The 10,000-nt window shown below is 37.8% G+C and overlaps 1 protein-coding gene across 2 annotated transcripts in view; it reads left to right on the top strand.

The window, feature by feature from the left end:
- The window catches only part of LOC138043812 (zinc finger protein 709-like), a 13,733-nt gene extending 6,020 nt beyond the window's left edge, over positions 1 to 7,713 (top strand). The window contains exon 2 of one of the 2 annotated variants that reach the window (XM_068890280.1): positions 4,944 to 7,713. In XM_068890280.1, coding sequence (XP_068746381.1) covers positions 4,972 to 6,360 — 1,389 coding nt within the window. In that variant the 5' untranslated portion in view covers positions 4,944 to 4,971 and the 3' untranslated portion in view covers positions 6,361 to 7,713. The remainder of the gene's footprint in view (positions 1 to 4,943) is intronic. The other variant, XM_068890279.1, reaches the window with a different exon arrangement.
- The last annotated feature ends 2,287 nt before the right edge of the window (positions 7,714 to 10,000 follow it).

The raw sequence follows: 10,000 nt of genomic DNA, 5'->3' as shown, positions 1-10,000 counted from the left end.
TACAGCCTAACCACTCCGGAGTGCAAAAAGTGCTAAAAATTCTTGAGAATTTGTGTATAAAGCGCACATGTATGTTCTTCATCTTGCGTGTGTTCGGGATCAAATTGCTTTCTGCCATTTTCAGTGGTATCATAATAAAAGTCAGTCTTGTTTTCATATCGGTTTTTAACAAAGATGGTTCACAATTGTTTGCAATCACATTCCAGAACAGGTGCATTGTATTTTGGTTCAAGTTTTACTTTCTTTATTGTTTTCACATAAATACTTTGGTATTTTTGCTTTCTGAAGTATAGTAATCGCAGAAGTCAATGCTTTTTCATTCCACTTTATTTTAATAACTCTTTCATTGCCTTTGAATGAAGTGAAAGTCTTGTAAATGTAAAAAATCATGTTCATTTTGCTCATAAATATTTTGTCATTACCTTTGCTAATTTTGATGCCCAGAAAGCTGAAAATTGTATTTCCAAGCTTCTTGATTTCAAAATTCTCTGGAGGAGCATGGCACCCCCGGCTTATTTCCACAGCTGCCTACTCTCATATGGGTAGACACCTCAAATTTTTTTTGAATGCCCTGCTGTATAGTGTTATCACCTATGAAATAGAGAAAGGGATTTTTATTTAGTACATGGTAACAGAACTGGGCAAAGAATTACAAATGCACAAGCTTAACACAATATTGGATATTATTAACCAAAGTTAAATAAAGATTGACATTAGATGACTGCCCTTTGTTATAAGAATGAAATGAAGAGGTGAAATTAAAAGATTCATTAACACAGTCTGTGTGACCACTGGTAAACAAAGGCAACTACCTGTAATTTTGTGATATCATCAAGATTAATTACTGGTAGATTGAACGACTTGAAGAAAGGTGCAGAATGTGATTTAGGATTCTTCATATGACATGCCCTAAGCTGGATAATTAAAAAGAATAACAGTTAAGCAATTAGAGTTCTTAATTGTATAGTGGTATCACCTATGAAATAGAGAAATAGATTCTTACTTAGTAACACAGCTGGGCAAAGAATTCCAAACCCATGAGCCAATAAACAATAGCATAAACCATATTGGATAGTGTTGACAAAAGTTATATAAAGATTGACATTTAAGATGCTCCTAACATGGACACCATAAATTACCGATAGAAAAGAATAAATAAGTAAGCAATAAAGCATACACATGTAACAAGAATAAAAGAATTCTCAGTGATGGAGATAAGAATACGCATAGTGCAAAGAAGTGGGTAGGGAATCTTGGACTCTTCCAAAAATCTGCATAGGCATTGTGATGCGAAAGGTTCTGATAAATAATTCCTAGATTATATTGACAGGTAGACCGTATAGGCCAGGAGATTTATTGGCATTCGTACTGCTAATAAAACTCCAGATTTCATTTGAGGTGACAGGTGATAGAGAAATTACCCCTGAAGTAGAAAGTGGGGGTGCGGTTCCCTTGAGGAATTTCCTTTTTAATAGCCTTTCCAAAATTAGCAAAAGACTTAAAAATGTTAGCAATGCCTTTGAGGTGTTATGAAAATATTTATTCTTTTTGCAAAATAGAGGTTATGTAACTAGTTTTGCAGTTACTAGTATTTAAAATCGCAGACCAAGCATTTGCAGCATGTTGATCTCTTTGACAGTACAGACTGCAGCTTCTCATCGATCGACACTCCCATACGAGTCATAATTTGAGGTCAGTTGGCCTGGCTGTCATTACCTGATAAGGGTTCCTTCTCCAAAGTATGAGATCTTTTTTTTTTTTTAATAGTTGGAACTCATTTGCTTTGGCGCTGGTGCCATGATTGAAAGCATTAAAATATATCATGTCACTTTGTGAGGACTGTAAACTGTCTTTTATGTCCAACTGGTCAAGGTATTCTAAAACTTTCACAGAATAATCTCCTCGTTTGCTTCTCCTATGTAACTCTCGTATTTCTTTTTATAGTTTTAATGTTCATCTGGGAATTAAGCTTTCATCACCTCCTCCCCTTGCTTTGTGTGATTGGCATGTTCCTACAATCATTTCATTTCTTTTTAAGACATATTTTTACTGTAATATTTATGAAATAGTATTGAAATTTTTAAAATTTCGCCACTTACTGCAACTTTGTAGCATGGACTTGATCAGAGTGAGAGCCTTTTTATTGGATACTCTCGCGGCTAATAAATCTACTAATAAATCACTGTTATTATCACAAAGATATACTGTCTGACTTCATTTCTGCATATCGCAAGAATTATAGCTGTGAGAGTACACTGCTGCGTCTAACAGAAGATTGGAGGGCTGGCTTAGATAATAAAGAACTGGTTGCTGTGATATCTTTAGAGTTTTCCAAGGCCTTTGATTGTGTACAGTGTACCACACGAGTTGCTGCTAGCTAAGTTGAATGCGTACGGAGTGGCCGAAAGGAGTGAACATTGATAAGAATCTGCAGTTCAACAGCCATGTAAAAAACATTTGTACAAAGGTCAACAATCAAATTAATGTAATTTCCCCTTTCCGAAACACAGTACCGACAGATACAAAATGTAAACTTTATAAGGCCTTCATTGTTCCATATTTTAGATGTTGCTCAGCAGTGTGACACTTTTGCGGGGCTCGAAATAGAAATAAATTAGAGAATCTTAACAAAAGGGCGCTCAGGATTGTTCTGGACGAGAAGTCTCTGCATTAACAGGAGCTACTGAGCAAACTTAATTCTAGTGATCTGTATGGTATTAGGTGCCAAGACATGATGAAAACAGTTTTTAAAGCAATTCAGTTTGAAACGATGCCGAAGTACATGCGTCGTCTTTTTCAAACGAGATGCTTCTGTGAAGCATACACTGGGTTGCCTGTGGTACGTGCTACAGAAAATCAGAAGGCACTGAATTGTGTGGTATTGAAATACAGCATTCCAGTCTCTGAAGAATAACAAATAAAAGAGAAGCGAGAAACATTGGCTTCTGGGCTGACATGTTGATGATTTTCAAGTTCCCTCACAACTTCTTTTTACCACAAGTGTGCCCTCTGAGCATCTGAAAGCTTTCTAATACTAAAGTTCACTGAAGTTAAGCCCTGCCGGGCGGGGTTAGTGTTTGGATGGGAGACCGAAACAATGTACCCCTCTTAAAACAGAAGCATCGGACCGAAAATACTATTAACTCTAACAAATGCGAACTCAGCAAGGTACAGATCTTGTTAGCTTGCTTTATGCAAAACAAATATTGATGAAAAAGCAAATAACTATTGATACACAGTTTTCAGAAAGAGCAAAAGGAAGTTTCCCGGACGGTCGATCGAGAATAAAATATTTACGACATCAAAACAACATTAATTTTGAACCGTGAATATAGAATATAAAAAGTTACGATCAGCGACAAACATTTTGGGAGATTTTTGCTACGTTCAAGTAAATTGCAAAATCGAAAAGTGACATGGCCGGAATTCAGCGGGCGCCCTGATTACGTTACCGCTGCATGTTTACTCGTCAAACAGTGAAGCATCTGTGTCAAATGATGGCAAGATACCGGGTTTTTAAAAAGTTTCTTTTTCTGTCAAGTGTTATAAAGTTTGACAATGAAATGAGCGAAGTCAAAACAAAGATCACAATCGCCCAACTCTTGTTTATGCAAAGTCAAAATTTACTCTCCAAGACGCGTACGACGTTATTATCACCAGGTAATTCCATCATTTTGGAAATAGCAGCTACTTTATTATTCATCTGCGTCACAAGTTTTCACTGATTTTGGGGCTCATTTTGTTGAAACTCGAGCACGCTTTCAACAGGCCTGTGAACCCTTCCCGCTTACAGAGCAAAACTAAAAAACTTCTCGCATATCACATTTCAACCTTAAGCTCGAAAATTCAATACACAACATGATATTATAATTCACAAAGGCAGAAAATACCACAGAATCCTTTTCCAGCGAAAGTTTTATTGAAACAAACAACATATTTGCTCTTAGAGGCGAAAACCTCTTCCTATTTCATTGCGTGCGTGAAGACAACAAACTCAATTGTGTCAAATTACCTTGTACTTCAGGTAAATACTGCTCACTTTGATTTCGTCTCGACGGGCGATAGATTGTTGTCGAAGTCCAGTACTCGTCGCTTTTGAGATTCATGCCTAGTTTATCCAACTGACTTTCCATTATTGAGCTCCATAAGGGTATATTTTGTTTAAGGATCCACTAAAACGCCATTCGCGTTGCATGACTTTCGACGCCATTGCAGGCTAAGTTAATGATTCTACTGTGTCCACCAGAGAAATCTACGCAGTTCCCACTACCCTCTCGATCCTACGAAAATACGCGCAGAAGGCTCTATCCACAAAGACACCACTTACCAGGGGAGTGACAGGCAAGACTTTTACCGACACGGAAAAAAAAAAAAAAAAAAAAGAAAAAAAATAAAAAAAAGAAAAAAAAGAAAACAAACAAACTAAACGCAGACCTCGACTGGGTTTGCCTTATAAGGCAACCCAGTAATAAGGAATTCTGAACGCAACCTACGAGGATCAAGGAAACTTGTTATCCCATATGTTAACACAACCACTTAAATTGGTCTACATTCCCTCAGATACATTTTTGCAAACATGTGGAACAAATAACAGAGGACCTGAGGTCATCAACGTCCTTTAACGATTTCAGAACTAAAATATGCCAAATTTCTTTCGAACATCAATGTAGTTGTTATTTATGTAAATAGTATTTTAATGTACTGTATATTACATATGATTTTTTTTTGTCGGAAAAATTAACTATACAGCTACTCTTGTAAATCCGAGGTGAAATAAAGGTGATGTTATGATGTTATCACCATTATCATCAGTGTTTTTTTCAGTTACGAAATGAAGTTTTGGGAGAAGTGCATGTAAATACACTTCAGTCTCGTTCAGAGTGTCGAAAATAAGTTTTAACTTTCGAAAAATAGTATTGATATTTTTTCCGCTTTCGTTTTAGTTTAGTGTCTGATAAGATCACAAGAAGGATGTCATTATCAGTTACGCGCGAGAATACTCGTCAAGCTAACATGGGTTCTCAGTCCAAAGAAATCAGCTTTCCTGCGAAACGCGGAAAACAAACCAAACTTAAAAATGCGAATATTGGAGAGACGCGGTATCAGTGCAAGCGGTGCTGCAAGTTGTTTAGCCAAGCAGGACTTTTAAGGATACATTACAGAATCCATACTGGAGAGAAGGCTTACGAATGCAAACAATGTGGCAAGTGTTTTAGTGTAGCAGGAAGTTTAAGAAGACATGAAAGAGTTCATACTGGAGAGAAGCCTTACGAATGCAAACAATGTGGCAAGTGTTTTAGCGTAGCAGAAAAATTAAGAAGACATGAAAGAGTCCATACTGGAGAGAAGCCTTACGAATGCAAACAATGTGGCAAATGTTTTACGGTAAAAGGACATTTAAGGGAACATGGCAGAGTCCATACTGGAGAGAAGCCTTATGCATGCAAACAATGTGGCAAGTGTTTTAGCGTAGCAGGAAATTTAAGAAAACATGAAAGAATCCATACTGGAGAGAAGCCTTACGAATGCAAACAATGTGGCAAGTGTTTTAGCGTAGCAGGAAGTTTAAGAAGACATGAAAGAGTCCATACTGGAGAGAAGCCTTACGAATGCAAATACTGTGGCAACTGTTTTAGCGACACAGGTCATTTAAGGGAACATGAAAGAGTCCATACTGGAGAGAAGCCTTACGAATGCAAACAATGTGGCAAGTGTTTTAGCGTAAAAGGACAATTAAGGGAACATGAAAGAGTCCATACTGGAGAGAAGCCTTATGAATGCAAACAATGTGGCAAGTGTTTTAGCTTAGCAGGAAATTTAAGAAGACATGAAAGAGTCCATACTGGAGAGAAGCCTTATGCATGCAAACAATGTGGCAAGTGTTTTAGCGTAGCAGGACGTTTAAGAAGACATGAAAGAGTCCATACTGGAGAGAAGCCTTACCAATGCAAACAATGTGACAAATGTTTTAGCGAAACAGGAACTTTAAGGGAACATGAAAGAGTCCATACTGGAGAGAAACCTTACGAATGCAAACATTGTGGCAAGTGTTTTACCCAAGCAGGAAGTTTAACCACACATGAAAGATTACATACTGGAGAACAACGTTACGAACGTAAGGAGTCCAGAAGGCCTTTTCACGGCAGAAAAATTGTCAGAAAATATGAAAAACCTCAAAAACGTTCTGCAAGTACAGATGAACTGGAAGTAGAAATACATCACCCCTGCATTACCCGAGAACGTCGTTCGAACCAGGGGGAAAAACACAGCTGTTGGCTTTGCCAGGAGGAGTTGAACAGCGAGGAGCTTCTTCTTACACACTACCAAAATCATATGACATTTGAGGAGCCATCAACTTAAGTCGCTTTGGTATGTTTTGGTTTCGATAAATTTCATTTTATGCTGGTAATAATTGATTGGAGTTCAATGAAAATTTCCTCGTTTGCTAATGATAGACAAAAAGATGCCTTTTTCAGTATAGCATTATATTAGAAGCTTTCGCTGGATTATGCATTCCTGCTATTACTAGCAGTTTTTAGGGGTGAACTGAAAATGTACAATGATTTGTCTTGTATTTTGTAGGGAAAGCAATTGTACGAGCAGATTGTTTTCATAGTATTTGGTCTCTTTCTTCGAAAGAGGTAGAAAGAGTTGAGAAAGGAGGAACTCCTTTTTGTGCTCTATCAAAATCACATGACATTTGAAGAACGGTCAACTTTAAGCCACTTTGGCGGGTTTTGGTTTCGAAAACTATTGGAGGCGTCTTTTTGTTTCAAAAGAAAGTAATGTCTTGCTCCTATTTACGGATAGTAGTAGTTGAAAATCCAAAGTGACAAATTGTATACCAGGTTCTGTCTCTAGTAGTCCCTAATTAGGATCAGTGCATTATATGAGGGTCTCAATGGGGTAGTGTGGCTTATACGGTTAACGGTTGAAGTTTTGTCGTTTTTTACATCGAACGGTTATTCTTTTCCCATTACGGCTTACAGAAAAGTTGAATATTAATTTCCTTTGTCTTAAGAGTTAAATATTAATAAACCTTTCTTTCTTTTTTTCAAACCGAAAATTCAAGGGCTGGGACCGTCTTCTAATGAATTAATTAAGCAAAGTAGTAATTAAGTATTAGGTAGGGCATACTGTTGAAGCATTCCTCCTATATTGCACCTTATTCTCCAGTAGTTAAATTACAAAATAAGAAACAAGACCCTTCGAATTAATGATGATGTTCCTTTAATGGAACCCATTACTTCTCATTATGCATTCTTACGTTTACTGAAATTCCCTGATATTGTCAAACTTATTACTTGCCTGCTTTTTTTATAATTTCCTATATTGGAATAAGTTTCCTACTTTCACTCTGACTCTGAGCAACATAGATATAGTACTCGTAGTGCTTCTTCTGATCTAGTTGTGATTGAATCATTTAGAACTAACTTAAGGAGCTTTTGCCCGTCTGTTATTTGCAGATACTTTTGGAATAACATTCCACTGGAAACTCGCTCTAAACCGTCTAAAAATTTGTTCAAAAATGTACTCAAACATACTATGTTGCTCAGTATTAATTAAGTACTATTTATAAATATTTGTTGCATGTCCAGTTTTCAATAATAATAATAATTATCTATTTCCAGTCATCTATTCCTGTGTTTTTTTTTTCGTTATCCTTTTTGTTTTATTGTATTGATTAAAATTAGCTTTTTAGGACTTGCATAATAATGACTTATTTATTTAGCCATATTTATGAGACGGGGCCAACGGTTTAAGGACGTTCGCGCCAATTGTTTCTGCGCATCCTTACTGCGCACGCAAATGCACACGCTACGTCATACACGAGCGCGCGCGCTAAGTAATAAAATGAGAAACGATATGGCAAAAGGCCATTGCTATAGCTTTTCCTGGATTTAACGCTCTTGGACGTTCGGTGACCCCTATTTTTCTTTCCAGAAACGGATTTTATTTACAATTATCTCCACGTTGTCCAAAAATGAACAAAAAATCAATGTGGGAAGTTAAAAAAATTTCAAGATTTCTGCTCACGGGACATCAAATCCTGCCATCTTGCGGCTGCAAGGCGCGTGAAACTGTGGTCGCTAAATGCGAACTTGATCTTTAAGGAACCTCACCAGTTGACTAAATTCACTTAATAAGTCCACTTAAACAATATTTGGCAGAGAAGATTTCACTTCAAAGATTTCATTGCAATATATTTGGGTTTACAGACACTGGCCTTGTTCGCTAACGAAGCCCGATTTTGTCACATTTTGGGTGTTTTTCCGGGCATGTTCTCTCCAAAACGAAGTCGGTGACCCCCCATTTTTTTTACATTTCTGACATAACTAACTCATTATCTTACAGTGGTTAAAGTTTCAGAAAAAAATCAATGTTGAAAAATTTTCGCACGAACGTCCTTAAGAGGAAATTTTTCTTATCACCGCGTCAGGCGCGGCACAAGTTGAAAATCGATTTCGCTCATATTTTGTCCAGTTTTATCCCAATATCAGTGAGTAATCATGGTGGGTTTCATTTATCAAAAAAATTATTTATACGCCAGAAATAACGTTAAGTTCATACCCGGGTGTTTGGGCTCGAAATTCGGTTAAATTCGAGGGCCAAACTAATATGCTCGCCTTGCCAGCGCAACGAAGAATCTGTGCTGTTTGGGCCTCTTTGTTCAGCTGTCCTTTGCATTAAAAACTGACAATTTTATGCAACCAGCTCGAAACCAACGGGAGCTTTTGATTCCTATCCAAATTTTGTTTCTGTTTGTGTGGAATGACAACAATAATGAAAAATGAATTGAACTACATTTTCCGGTCACTTTTACGTCCAAAAAGTAGTTTGACAGAGTCTTCTGAAATAGTTTACGTTTCTTGTCCCTTGTACATTTACGTGACGGCACTGCTTGATTTAATTGGTAACGCCAATCTTTCGATTTCTTCCCTATAATTGTTAACCCCCTCTTATCATCAGTGTAGGACGCCAGTACATTTTAGGCCGCTGGGGGAGGGGGAGGGGGGGTGGGGCGGGGAGTTGCGTACGATTATGAGTCATCAGAATATCGCAATGATAAATGATTTTCTTGTCTCGAACCCTTCCTCCCGTCAAATCCACCCTTCCCATTTTTCATTTTGTGACGTCACTTTTACGGAGAAGGATTGTGCAATTATGACTTGTTCATTTCACAAGCATGTTGGTGGATCATGCGGGGCAGATCCTAGATATGTATCAGAAATCACCATTTCCTTGTCCACATGCTCGCGTGATATCACCAACCACAAGCCCGCTATGAGATTTAGCGACGTGCATACGGAGATAGACCTGATACTGGCCCGAGCTGCGATCTTTTCTTCATCCAAAACATTTGGCGGATATGAGCATTTGTCCTCACCACAGATCGTCTCTAGGAATTGGATGGCGTCGCGGTTCAGAGAAATGTCGAGTACCTGTACCGCTAGCTGCACACAGCTCGACGCGCGGAAAATTACCTGTAGGTGATCGTGGGATAAACAAACATGTCTCCAGAGAAATCATGCGGCTAACTGGAAGATTTGTTCCTGTTGGTTCCGGTAAGTGAACTTGTAAAAATGTGAATCTGAACAGTTTTCTTGAGAGAAACATGTTTGATTTACACATATTTATAGAAGTAGGTATATCAGACTCGATGAAATGAGCGTGATACATTTTCCCACCCTACTTTAGCTTCAAAGTTGGCTTCTCGAAAAAGCTTTATTATCCCATTATTCGGATTCCTTTAAGGCGTGGCTTTACATATTTTTATTGCTCGAAAAAAGTAAAATATGCTCAGTTTCGACAGCTTTTCGCTGTGGGGTTGTTTGAGTTTTTTAAGGCCTTTAATGAAGCAACGGCAAGTAGGTGAACAATTTTAGCATACTCTATCCGTTAGAGGCTAATGGATGTAGTTAGCGCTGCCCGCCCTATCAACAAACCCACCCCACCCCGTCCCGAAAAAAAAAAATGAACATTTTATCAGGACACAATA

This window comes from Montipora capricornis, chromosome 3, assembly GCF_036669925.1.
Source record: "Montipora capricornis isolate CH-2021 chromosome 3, ASM3666992v2, whole genome shotgun sequence".
In the NCBI taxonomy this organism is placed as follows: domain Eukaryota; kingdom Metazoa; phylum Cnidaria; class Anthozoa; order Scleractinia; family Acroporidae; genus Montipora; species Montipora capricornis.
The sequence above is the reverse complement of the archived record's forward strand: the minus strand, read 5'-3'. Positions and strand labels throughout refer to the sequence as shown.